Here is a 13,738-nt window from a genome sequence, read left to right as displayed (position 1 = left end):
TCAAAGCATCTTGCATGCACAGAGAGGGCGCACACACACACACATAGTGAATTACGCATGCATAGATAGTGATGTTTGTCACACAGAGACAGAATCACAGACTATTCTAACAATAGCCACCCTTAGGCTTGGGTGTTGTATAAAGTTTTTTTCTTTATACAATAGTTATCACTTTGGAGCAGTGGCGGTTCTGGGGCCACAAGAAACCCTTGGCCATGGCTGTGTGTGTCAAATTAATAATAAAATGATCAATTTATAACAATGAACAACTGAACAATTCTTACTTATTTTTTGTTCAAACAATATCTTATTTTACACAAAAGGAACCCAGAATGTGTACATTGTATAATAGTTTAATTGTGCAATAAAAGCTTGTGTATATATAGAAAAAAGATCATTCTCACTGTACTGCACTTTCAAAATAAAAAAAAGTAATTGTGCACAAAAATGAGAAATGTCATTGTCATACAAAAATAATTGTTATTGTTTGTAAGTCTCCTTGTTTCAATCTATCTTCCAAATATACTTGAAACTTAAAAATGATTTTTAAATAAGCTAAAATAAAGGTTTTTGAATGCTTAAATATCATCTTTGCCTTTTTTTTAATGTGCCTCTCTAATCAAACACTGGCCGCTCCTTGGCCCCCACAGTAAAATTGGTCTGGAACCGCCACTGCTTTGGAGAAAGCCTTTAAACATAAAATAAACATATTGCCACCACCAGCACTTACTCCCTTACACTCTCCCTTGTTTCTTGGCCGCGCATGCACAGTGCTGCACCCACAGCCGTGGTGCTTTCGCTTCACGTGGGCCAGCTACAGGGCGGCGCTGCTGTTGTGAAGTCACACAAACTATATACGAACCGGCTCATCCTGGCACCCCATTGGCTCTTACACCTCTGGGTGGCTGACGTCTGCAGCCTCCCATTCGCTACATCGTGAGCCATCAAGTTTAGCTGTCAGATAACGGTCAAGTGTCACACATTGCCACACTTACAAACACGTTAGTATTATTGTGGCCGTGGGTAACTGTCATGGAGCACATAAAGGATGGATGGTTTACGGAGTCATGCACGCTATGGCCAGGACAGGCAATGAGCCTTCAAGTGGAGGAGGTCCTCTACCACAAGAAATCCAATTTTCAAGATGTTATGGTTTTCAAGAGGTGAGTACTTTTAGCTACAAAACTTGGCTAATGTTGCTAGCTGTTAGCTTCAACTAGCATTGAATGAGCAACGTAGAGCTCGTGGGAAGTTCCTTCAGTTTAATAGCTTATCCGTTAGTTGTTATCTTTGTCCCGAAACAACAAGTTTCAGCTCACAGACTAGCTAGATGGCGATGAGATGGCTAGTCACGCTAGTAATCTTTTATCAACTGGTTTTTTAAAGAACGGTACCAGTCATGTGCTAGACACTCAAGTAATGTAAACACTTAGTCCATTTCAAATGTGCCTCTCTTGCTTTGCTGTAACATCACATTTCAGTAAAACCTATGGCAATGTCCTGGTTCTGGATGGAGTGATCCAGTGCACAGAGAGAGATGAGTTTGCCTATCAAGAGATGATCGCCAATCTGCCCCTGTGCAGTCATCCATGTCCCAAGAAGGTATTACTCAGATTTAAATTCGGGAAATGAATGAATATGCAGTATAATCACACCCGGGATGAGTCATGTTTCCTGTATTGACAGTCAGCTTGTTTCCCTTTGTATAGGTGCTGATTATTGGAGGTGGGGATGGTGGAGTGCTAAGGGAAGTGGTGAAGAATCCGCTGGTGGAGTCAGTGATTCTGTGTGAGATCGATGAGGTGCGAACAACAACAGTGATCCTAGTTTCTATAGAGCTGTACTGATCATGCAGTGAATGTCTGCTCATGTTGATGTTGTCTTCTCTGCAGGATGTCATTAATGTATCAAAGAAGTTCCTCCCGGGGATGGCCAAAGGGTTTTACAGTCCCAAGCTCATCCTCCATGTCGGAGACGGCTTTGAATTCATGAAGAAGAACCAGGATGCCTTCGACATCATTATAACTGATTCCTCAGACCCTGTTGGTTAGTGCATTTTTTAAAAATAGTATTATAAACTGTTTCTTTGCAAACTGTTGCAGAAGGCAGTCCAATTCTGAGTTCTGTTTTTTCTTTTTTTCAGGACCTGCTGAGAGTTTGTTCAAGGAGTCTTACTATCAGCTGATGAAGGCAGCGTTGAGAAGCGGTGGCATTCTTTGTTCCCAGGGTAACATTATTTTCCATGACAGTTTTGTGTTGAAAGCTGGAGGAAGGCAGATGAGTAATGACTTACTTATCACTAGCCTTTAACTTTCCATTTGGGTGTGTGTGATGGCTGCCTTGCGTCTGTTCACGTGTATGTTGCAATCCCCTCAGACTTTAACACGAGGTTTCTGCAAGATTCAGTATGCACATGAATGGTCGGGGTATTGTACGGACATTATGATGATGTGACAAAGTCAGGGGCACACTGACATTTACACTTGCCAAAATAGCTTGTGACATATCAGTCCCACTTAAAAAAAACAAAGTGGAAACCAGCAAAAATTAATGGAAACAAGCCCAAGCTGTTATGTCAGTGCACAGCGGAAAATGTTGAAAGAATAGATAGAATGTTGGAAGATATACAGACGCCTGAGGTGGCAAAGCAATTTTATCAGTCCTTGGTCCACTGAGACCAATTTCCCACAACATAATACGGTAAGTCATCTCAAATGAACTATATTGTGACTTCAGATGTTGCCATATTTATTGTTTACATGATGCAAAATCTGTAAATTTTATGCCTGGCATGTTTAAAGTTTTGATGACAATTTAGGGAGCTAGTTGTTCACTCCTGACAGCTTTCTACAAGTCATTCCCTACTTGACAGATGCTTGTTATGGGGGTGCAGTTGGACACAGTACAGTATAGTGCATTAAATGTAAGCTATTGAACGCGGAAGTACTAAAGTGGACCGCAGAACGCTGAAATACATTTCATGTCACATTCAGGGGCCTGCACAAAATGTTTCTGAGGACCACCATTCCGTAGTTATAAAACAAGTATATCTCCAGACTTATTTTCTCTTTCCAAGTCAACCAAAAAAATGGTTATTACTTGTGGCTTTTATTTCCTCCTCTGCAGCTGTTATGCTCCCATTTGTCTCCCAACCAGCTCAAGATGGAACAATGCCAAAAAAGGCAGACAGGAAATTAACATGCCCTTTCTTCTGCTCTTGTGTCGTTTTCACAGGAGAGTGTCAATGGCTCCATTTGGAGCTGATAAAAGAGATGCGAACCTTCTGCAAGACCCTATTCCCTGTGGTGGACTATGCCTACAGCACCATCCCAACTTATCCCAGTGGCCAAATTGGATTCATGCTCTGCAGTACAAATCCTGTAAGTGCGCCTGTCATTCTCCATTTTCCATCCACCACAGGCCTGATTGTTGTAGGATTGCCTATAAATGCCAACAGCGTTTTGTAAAAAAAAAAACATTGTGTAGCACAAGTTGCCTACTGTTTGTTGGTGATTTGTAATGTCCTTTTAAAAGTGACCTTTCACTTTTCTATCAGGAAACAAATTTCAAGGAACCCATGAGAGCACTGTCAAAAGAAGAAATGGAAAATATGAACCTTAAATATTACAACCCTGAAATTCACAGAGCATCATTCGTCCTGCCTGAGTTTGCAAAAAAGGTAAATGTGGATTTTCTTTTTTTCATACAGTCATGGAGAAAAATATTAGACCACCCTTGTTTTCTTCAATGTATTGTTCATTTTAATGCCTGGTACAACATTTTAATCAATTAATAATTTAATGAAGTTTAATTTAAGAGCTGATATCGAGCCATTTTCCATGGTTTTCTTATTAATGATTTTGGATATTATCAAGAAAACCATGCTCTTACATTGAACTCTTATGAGCTATTTTTGTTGATATCATTATATTTGTCCAACCAAATGTACCTTTAGTTGTACCAGACATTAAAATGAACCAGAAATTGAAGAAAAAGGGCGGTCTAATAATTTTTCCAAGACTGTATTTATTGTGAGAGCAATTCAAAATCTGTACTTTGACTCACGGTATTCTCTTGACAGGTTCTCAGTGAAGCATAACCAGCAACAACAGACCTCCATGTTCATCCTGTACTTAGCCCTCAGACCACAGACAAACAACCTTGTTCTACGGCTTCTTCACCTCCTCAACAAAGTTCAGCACCACTGAAGCCTCCTCAAGATTTTATGGGTTGGGGGGGGGGCATTTAATCATCAGCGGGTGGAAACTTGCTGCGTTATATAGCGAATGTGTTAGTTTGTTCAAATGTTTCCTTCCTTCCAGTCTTACATGCTCTCGGTGTTTATTTATTTTACTCAAGTATTTGGTTTTACTCGATGATCGTCTTATCCGCATTTTGGAAAGAGGAATTGAACGGGCCGGGCTGAGTGGGAAGAACATTGCCGTCAAACCTGACCTCACTCTAATACTGTGTACTGTCTATCAGATCCACTGCATCTACACATTATTTAATACATACCATATATATGTACATGTAATGATTTGCTGTACTTTTATTTGTAATGTTAATATCAGTTTGTGCTCATAGGAGAATGCGCAGTTGCCATCTGTCATAACTGTGTATTCAGAATATTAATGTGTCCTCTACACATGAACCCTATAGTGCCTGAAATTGGTTTGTTTTGTTGTTGGAAAAAAAGACTTGTTCTGTACTTATCAAAGTGTACCAGGCACATAAGGTGGCCTCGAAGAAAGCTCAAGTGTCAGTAGTTGAGAGAAAATTGTCCTTTTTAAAATATCGCCAATTTAAGATTCAATAAATTTGCTCACCTTGAATTTGATATGGAAGTCTTTAATATCGGTGTTAAAATGCAAATAACGCAAGAATAAAAATCAAGTATGGCATTGAAGCTTTGCAATTCAAGAAATGTCTTTAAGGTGTGAATGACTTATGCAATTATTAACTTGCAGTATTGATTAATGACTACCAGTGGTAGGCTTGCATTGTATTAAGTCTGTATGCATTAAATGGTCAAATATCTTCAGTCACTACCTATTCGTTGTAAATCCACATTGAATCTGTTGACAAATGGTGTCCTACCTGAGCAGTGAAATTGTGATTTTTATAAGAACTGTAATAAATTGGTAACATAAAATGGTTCTTTGAGATATGTGTGCATTCAGCTACTTTTGAGTTTATTCATATGTGTGTTTACATAAAATTACAATTGAATGCCAGATTTCATTTTAGTTTACTTTGTTCCCATCTTAAATTTTGATACATTTTTTAGAAATGATTATTTTATTTTAATTATAATAATTGCTGTAAAATTGTCCTTTTTTCACTTTGTAGAGGTAGTAATTTATTTCACTTCTTAATAATTTTCCAAAAAGAACAGTAATTCAAATAAGGTTTAAAATTCAAACAAAAATACTGGCCAAAAAGGTAAAGGTGGAAGCTTAAGTTGATTCAACCTACCATTTTTACAAAGCACGGACTCTAACAGGCAACCATTTCAGTACTAGGTGTGTGCTACACAAAAATAAAACAAGCCTTCCAAATGCTTTATACACAATAATAATCATACTCCACCAAATTTGCAAAGTGAACTACACATTCTTAATTACAGCCATTTTAGAACTCATCCTTTTTGACAGATGAGCATCTTTTCTATATACAGTCATGGAAAAAATTGTTAGACCACCATTGTTTTCTTATTGTATTGTTCATTTTAATACCTGGTACAACTAAAGGTACATTTGTTTGGACAAATATAATGATTACAGCAAAATAGCTCACAAGAGTTTAAGAGCTGATATCTAGCCATTTTCAATGGTTTTCTTTATAATAACGAAAATCATTAACAAACAAATGTACCTTTAGTTGTACCAGGCATTAAATGAACAAGAAAGCAAGGAGAAAACAAGCAGTACTGAACGGGCCCTCGCAGTACACGCGTGTCGGGGCATGCTGCCGTCGGGGTGTGTGCATTACAGGGGCCAGTCTATACCACCCCTATGACTTTCATTGCCTTAAATGTTATAGTGTGGCCACAGTACCAAATATGAAATTAGACTGCCACCATAGTGCCACCTAGGGGCCGATCAATAAAACCTTAAAGGGTTATCCTCAGGAGGGCATTGACAATAATTTTACCAAGTTTTGTATAATAATGCACAAACTATCCCTTTAATCCTCATACAGTTTCTGAAGGAGGACTCTTAACTGATATGTATAAGTTAGAAGAGGCAGGTAGCAATGGTGGAAAGTAACTATGTACATTTACTCAAGTACTGGACTGAAAGTAAAATTTTAAGGTACTTTTATGTACATTTTATGTAACTTTATATTTCTACTCCACTACATTTTGAGACATATACTGTACTTTTTATTCCTCTACATTTAGCTGACAGCTTTAGTTACTTTTCAGGTCAAGATTTAAAATGAAAAAACATTTTTATAAATTAAACCACTTAAAAGTTTATTAGGTAGTAAATGAGCGGAGTGGAGTCATTTCACAGTGTGGTATTAGTACTTTTACTGAAGTAAAGGATCTGAACACTTCTTCCACCACTGTCTTTTTTACTTCTTTACTTTTTTTAAAAAACTTTTTCTACATTTATCTTTTTTTCTTTATTTTATTTCTTTATTTTTTTAATTTATTTTAATTTTTTATTTTTTTTATTATTATTATTATTATTTATTTATTTATTTATTTATTTTTCTGCGTTTCTGCCTAGCGCGGCCTAACTGCGCTTCTGCGCATGCGCGGCTTTTTTTCTTTTTTCTTTTTTTTGCTACTGCGCATGTGCGACCGTTTTCACTTCTGCGCATGCGCGGGATTTCTGCGCAAGCGCGGGGTTTCTGGACAATGCGCATGCGCAGAAGCTGAAAAAATAATAAAATAAAAAATAAATTTTTTTTTAAAGTTTAATAAAATAAATAAAGAAAAATAAATGTAAAAAAAAAAGTAAAGAAGTAAAAAAGACAGTGGTGGAAGAAGTGTTCAGATCCTTTACTTCAGTAAAAGTACTAATACCACACTGTGAAATGACTCCACTCCTTCACCTGAAAAGTAAGTTAAGCTGTCAGCTAAATGTAGAGGAATAAAAATATATGTCTCAAAATGTAGTGGAGTAGAAGTATAAAGTTACATAAAATGTACATAAAACAACCTCAAAATTTTACTTTAAGTCCAGTACTTGAGTAAATGTACAGAGTTACTTTCCACCATTGCTACCTGCCTCTTCTAACTTATACATATCAGTTAAGAGTCCTCCTTCAGACACTGTATGAGGATTAAAGGGATAGTTTGTGCATTATTATACAAAACTTGGTACAACTATTGTCAATGCCCTCCTGATGATAGCCCTTTAAATTTTTATTGATCGGCCCCTAGGTGGCACTGTGGTGGCAGTCTAATTTCATATTTGGTACCGTGGCCACACTATAACACTTAAGGCAATGAAATTCATAGGGGTGGTATAGACTGACCCCTGTAACGCACACACCCCGACGGCAACCTCTCATTGAAAAATAAAAACTCAGTCAACCAAATAGTAAAGTGGTCTAGCAGACTGATTGGTGAGCCACTGCTCAACGTGGAGAGTTTTGGGGTATGTTCAGGCAGTGAAAAATGCGATCATTTGGGAAGAAGAAAAAAAAAGACATTCGAAATACAATAGGGACCTCGCAGGTCGTTGCCTGCTCGGGCCCTAACAAAGTTGGTCTAATATTTTTTTCCATGACTGTATTTGTCCTTACCTTTGTTTTTATTAACCATCCCCCTAATTCCATACTGGCTCTCATGTCAAACACTCCCTGAATGCACTTAGAAAGCAAATGATTTTGTGTACACTATTGTGATCAACTTGGTCACACATGTCAAGAAATGAATGAGTTGGTTGGTTTGTAATAATCCTGTCTGGATACAAGACAGTTGAAAATGAAGTACTATACTGATTTGGCTCAAGGTCGCTCTACAGTGTGAGATAATCTTTACCGAATGCTGCAACACTTTCAAACGAATGCAAGTTAATATGTAATGTGTTGCACTTAACCCCAACGTAGTCTTGTTGGTGCAGTTTTAGTATTCAAGCACAAGATGGCATCCTCTGACTTCAGATAATTTCACATCACAGAGGTTTAAAGGACCGCATTTAAACTTCACTGTTGAAGTCCACAGAATGCATATTCAGAGAATATAACTGTTTTCTAGGTTTTCTTTGAAATTTGAATGAAAACCCCCTTGGCTCCCATAAATTGCTGTTTTGCAGTGTGAAGCGTCACTGTTGCCCTCAGTTGCATCAACTGTCGTGGTTGTATAAGACCTCAGCCCTCTGTGGTTTTCTATTAAAATCTGACCATCCTGCAACAGTGCAGGACTTTATTGTCATACTGCCCTTACAGTTAGTTACAATGACTCAAGTGCTCTTGGCTGTACTCAGACTTGTTTGTGTTCACTACTGTAATATAGGGAACGAATGATCTGTTACCACACCAAACTTTAAAGACAATGTTCACCTGCCTTTTTAAATTCTTATGTAAGCAGAGATTCACCAGCTTAATAGATAACACCCAACACTTAATCCTCAGATGATCTTTGAGTCGGTGTTCCTTTATGATCCCTTTCAGAGAGCTGTCGAGGTGTTGCTTGAAGCCATACTTGAAGTAGATGTAGTAAAAATGGGGACTTCCACGCAGATTAATAAGATCTGGGAGCAAGCAGACCAGTCGTCATGCCGACATTTTGCAAAGTTTGAAGTCTCTTTCAGGCTGGACTGCAGATACTTATAGGAGCTAGGTTGTTATAGATTCTTCAAACACACTGAATTGACAATATAGGCGTTTCAAAAGTCAGCTCATCTTCAGATAGGCTCCGGGGCCTTTTTTGAGATCAGCCGTGTATAGAGAAAATAACTCAAACACTGTTTTGAAAGCACAACAAATCCATTTGAACATATTAGCTGAGGCGTAGTGGAAATATAAGGACTGTATGTTCCCTGCCAGTAGCACCGTCTGAAGACGTCACAACAGTAAACCCTGTTAATTGTGCTATTTCAGTGACATATCCTGGAGGGCAGCTTCTGAGACACTTGAAAACAATTTGTACTCCGACAAAGTCTCGGTTTTATGCTGTAATCAACTCTCCATAATCAGTTTTGCTGAGGAGTTTGCCTCATATGGAACACTGTAATTGGGTTGTGCAGTAGTTTAGGAGAAGCTCACACAAATCTTTTCTCTTCTGAACTGTGAACTTTATTTAGTAATGCTATTTAAAGGCCACAATATTTATTTAGAAATTTGTATAACCTCCATATTATACTAGACAAATGCATCCTGAGTCATTTGCTGCTACGCTTGTATAAAGAATAAAGACGAGTAAAAACTGTAATGTATTCAGCCTTGTTAAAATTTCAGTTAATGCTATATAAATCACACAAACACTGTCCAGGGTAAACCTCCAGAGAATGATGTGTAGGAAAGACTTGGCTGTGGAAAAAAAGGTAATTTACTCATTTTGAATGTGCACTGGTAGCCAAGAACAATTTCTCACTATAGTTTAATCCAAACAGCTTAGTCTATAGTGTGAATTCAATTGAACTGCAGCTGCAGCTTATAATATGTTAAGCTGGAACACATTGTACTCTAACGTCATTGTTGCAGAATGAGACAGTCATTATTATGACTTTTTGTTTGTATAAGTAGTTGGGATATAGCTTTTTATTGCAGCCTCACTAATGAGGTATTTTTGAGACTGATGCTGGTTTTAGAGGAGAAAAAGTCACAGATTTTACTGATATGGTGGCTGATATAGTTAATTTTTTGAGCTGGAATCAAAATAGACCTTTCTATGTAGATTTTTATATGAAATGAGAACACAAAAGTATTCATCTGGGTGCTTTATAAAACAATAACTTTATGAAAGAATATTTAGTGTTAATATGCATTACACACACAATTATTAAAATGTCAACCAATTCTACAAATGAAAATGGAGAAGAATAAAGCAAAAATAAATATAATAATAGCTAAATAAACATCAATGCTGTATGCTGAGTATCATTCATTTGCTGACACTTTAAATAAAGAATAAATAAATCTAAATGTCACTTTATTTTCAGTACTACACATTTGCTGTCAGTTTAAATACAAAAATAAATAACCATAAAATAAATAGCTAGATAAAGATCCATACTGTATGCTCAGTATCAGTTAATTGCTGACAATTGAAAATTATAATGACTAATTAAAAGCTATAAGACAGCATTTCTAAATCAACAAAAATAACGTTTTCTGTATCGCATGTTCTGTAAGAAAAGAAAAGTTTTCATAACTGCGATAAATATCATTACGTTTGTGATTGGCCAGTATGAGCCAATAAAATCAGCTGACTAATAGATTAATTGGGCTCTAGTTTTTATTTTGTGGTACACTGGTGAAATCACTCATCAGTCTTTTCCCCCATGTATTTATCATGAGCCAAAGGCCATTGTTTTATGCAAACAATTAAATGAATTGACCAAACTGCCCATGTTACTGTATACCAAAGTTTACCATAAACTCTATTGTCTCTACGTCTCGAACTAAAAACTGCTTCTTCTTCTTCTTTAAACTATCTTTACTTCACTGGATGGGTGATGTGCATCTCCTGAAGGCACTTCCTCCGATCAGTGTGAGTGTCAGACCGCTCAATTGTAATCTGCAGGTGTCAGCGAGGCACATAGAGGTACTGTGACAGCAATCAGACGTTGACAGAAGTACAAACACTGATATGTGTAGATAAAGAAAACGATAGGTCAGCTTGTGGTCAGCTTAGATATTTTTGATTGCTGCTCCGGGGGGAAATGTGACCATTTAATCTTTAAACGCTGAGGACGGCCATGCAGTTGATGAGTTGTGGAATTGTCCATCCGCCCATCTGAAAAGGTCCTGTTTGAGATCGTCTATCATAACAGTCAATACATCAATAACATGCTGATGTCAAAACCTGGTTTTAGCCCGGTGACGTCATCACCCTCTGCAGATGTTTCCAATTTGTAAAAAAGGTTAAGTGTTCACGGCTTCCATTAGTTCTGTCCTGAACCCTTCATCTCCCCTCCTCTTTCACGCTCACGTAGACATCCCACCCCCCCAAACACACTCACACACACACCCTCCGTCATACACCCACCACCCTGTACGTCAGTGGCAGACGGGTAGAGGCGTATAAAAGAGTGAGGGACTTTGGAGGTAGAGCAGAAGAAACATCAGTGGCTTCCAAATCTTGTGACCAGCTGCCACCAACTGCACTGCACTTTTCTCCAACCACTCTCCTCTGGATCTCTGAGCTGCTCAGACTCTCTCTCTTCCTCTAACACACACACACTCACTCACTCACTCACACACACACTCACTGTCTCTGTGAGCCTCCTGCAACTGAAGCCCTGGTCCGTCACCTGCACTCCTGTCACAGCATGCAGCTCCTGGTGGTGTTAGCAGCTCTCATGGGGGTTCTGTTCAGCGTTAGAGCAGCCGCCGTGCTTCCTGTGGAGGATAGGAGCTCCATCCACATGAACAGGGTGAGGAGATTTTTATTGTTCATGTGTAATTTATAGGACATTTTCTCTTGATTCAGTTGATGTTATTGTTGTATTTGTCATTTTTTTGTGAGGGGAAAAATTGTAAGAATAGAACTTAAAAAAAACATATCATTAAAATGAATATTGCTTGTGAAACAAACAAAAATAAATATGTAGTGATATTTTTAATTTGCATTTTAGATCATTTTCAACATAAAGTTGATATTGACTTTAATCTATCCTGTCAACCATGCTGTTTTAAATGTGAAAAGTAAAAAAAAAAATTAGCTTCTCTGTAAGATGTTTAAATTTCACATTTTCCATAATTTTGTCTCTTAAATAATGTATCTTTAAAAATAACATATATGTCTGATTTTTCATCAGGAGCTGAGCAAAGAGCGAAAGGAGCTGATCCTGAAGCTTGTGTCCGGCTTGTTGGATGGAGCTCTGGACACCAACATGCTGCCGGGGGAAGCAGCACCTGTGGATCTTGAGGAGCCGCTGGAGTCTCGTCTGGAGGAGCGGGCTGTCTACAACAGGCTATCATTGCCTCAGCGTGACCGCAAAGCCCCCTGTAAAAACTTCTTCTGGAAAACTTTCACCTCCTGCTAACAGTGCCCCAAACCCGCCCAGCTCTGCCTGCCCACCTTTCCCTGCCAGCTCCACATGAACTGTAGTAGAACCTCAGCTGTACATATCATCTATCAGACATGCGGCATCGATGGACTTCACTGACACAGTGTGTCTGTTTGAACATTAATTATTTATGTATCTATTTATGTATACAATGTATGTATTAATGGATGTAGCCGTTTCTTTCAGGATCCACAATAAAGCATGGATATAACATTGGAGATGGTAATCACAATTTTGTAAAATAAAGGAAAAGGTCATATTTTCCACCTGCTTCTACAATATAAATGCAAAGTCCAATTTCAAGCAAAAATGATGGCTGTATTTTTATTGTGGACATTAACTAAGTCGTGGAAAAATGTAGAGTAGATAATTCTATAACTACTTAAGTAATGTCACAGTTGTTAATGGCACATAGTGGATACAGAAAACCATTTTCACCTTCTTCAGTAAAGCCACTTTTTTCCAGTGCTGCTCTTAAAAGGTAACAGAGTGCAGTTTCTAATATGGGTACTTATTCTGCTTCATACTTGTTTCTAGTGTATAAATAAAATGCTCAGGGGAGAAGAAAGAAACTGTTTAATACTAGAAACAAAAATTTTGCAACAGTAACAGTCCTTGAACTCATAGTTTTTACTGATAAAAACTACACAATTACTGAACTAAATCAAAATAATGATGTTTTGCATTACTGCTTCGTAAATATAGATATACACATAGATATAATTTAACTCAACGAGAGACTGTGATGTGAAATAATTGTACATGTTTTATGAGTAGCCAGACGTTGGTCTTCATTAATTCCTAGTCACACATCACAGGTTGTAAAATTTGTCAGTAAAATAGGAAAGTAAATAAATCAAATCCTCCCTCCGTGTTCATTCAGTGTCAGTAGCAGCAGCATTTAAAGTACAAAGGAACCTGCTGTGAAAAACATTGGGGAAAAAGCCATGTAGTGCTGATATGAATCTGACTTTCCTGGTTGAAAAGCACAGTCAAGGCTGCTGTTGCATGTTGAGATAATGAAGTGGTCCCCGTGTGACCCTATCAACCCAAGGTTTCGATTCTTGCTGCAAACAAGACCCCGCGTTGGCTACCAGCCTCTCGCTCCTCAATCAGTCACACCACAATTACTGCACACTCTCGTAGCCCTTCTGGCATGTACGGCCACTGTGATATGTGTGTCTTTACTGCGGGAGGGAGTGGAGTAAGTGCTGGCCGCAATCAAATATTGACTTTCAAGCTTGCAGCCCACAGTCCCTATTAGTGAACTGATTGATTTCATGTGGGAAATTACAAGCAGGTAAAATCTCCTACTGTTTGAGCCCGTTCAAATAAGTAGTGCTGTTTTTATAGTTAGAAAAAACAAACAAACACTTTGCATTGAATAGAGGACTGCTGAATAATTGAAGCAGATAGATGACAAATATTAGAGCATTTTCAGTACATTATTGAATAATATAACTCAACTCTGTCTCGAAGCAGCCACTGCAAAATTGTCACTTGATATTTTTTTTATTTGGTTTCTGTCCCGCTTATAAAAA

The 13,738-nt window shown here is 37.9% G+C and overlaps 2 protein-coding genes across 2 annotated transcripts; both read left to right on the top strand.

Annotated features, from left to right (window-relative positions):
* The first annotated feature begins 986 nt into the window (after positions 1-986).
* srm (spermidine synthase) lies at positions 987-5,155 on the top strand. The gene is made up of 8 exons (XM_059333240.1): positions 987-1,163; positions 1,482-1,602; positions 1,710-1,802; positions 1,893-2,046; positions 2,144-2,227; positions 3,235-3,380; positions 3,557-3,679; positions 4,082-5,155. Exons 1-8 carry the CDS (start codon positions 1,033-1,035, stop codon positions 4,097-4,099), a joined length of 870 nt encoding a protein of 289 aa, XP_059189223.1. The 5' UTR covers positions 987-1,032; the 3' UTR covers positions 4,100-5,155.
* Positions 5,156-11,186: 6,031 nt separating this feature from the next.
* Positions 11,187-12,415, top strand: sst7 (somatostatin family member 7). The gene is made up of 2 exons (XM_059333720.1): positions 11,187-11,561; positions 11,946-12,415. Exons 1-2 carry the CDS (start codon positions 11,457-11,459, stop codon positions 12,171-12,173), a joined length of 333 nt encoding a protein of 110 aa, XP_059189703.1. The 5' UTR covers positions 11,187-11,456; the 3' UTR covers positions 12,174-12,415.
* The last annotated feature ends 1,323 nt before the right edge of the window (positions 12,416-13,738 follow it).

Source organism: Centropristis striata, chromosome 5 (assembly GCF_030273125.1).
Source record: "Centropristis striata isolate RG_2023a ecotype Rhode Island chromosome 5, C.striata_1.0, whole genome shotgun sequence".
Classification (NCBI taxonomy): domain Eukaryota; kingdom Metazoa; phylum Chordata; class Actinopteri; order Perciformes; family Serranidae; genus Centropristis; species Centropristis striata.
Note: the sequence above shows the minus strand (reverse complement) of the source record. Positions and strands in the feature narration are given on the sequence as shown.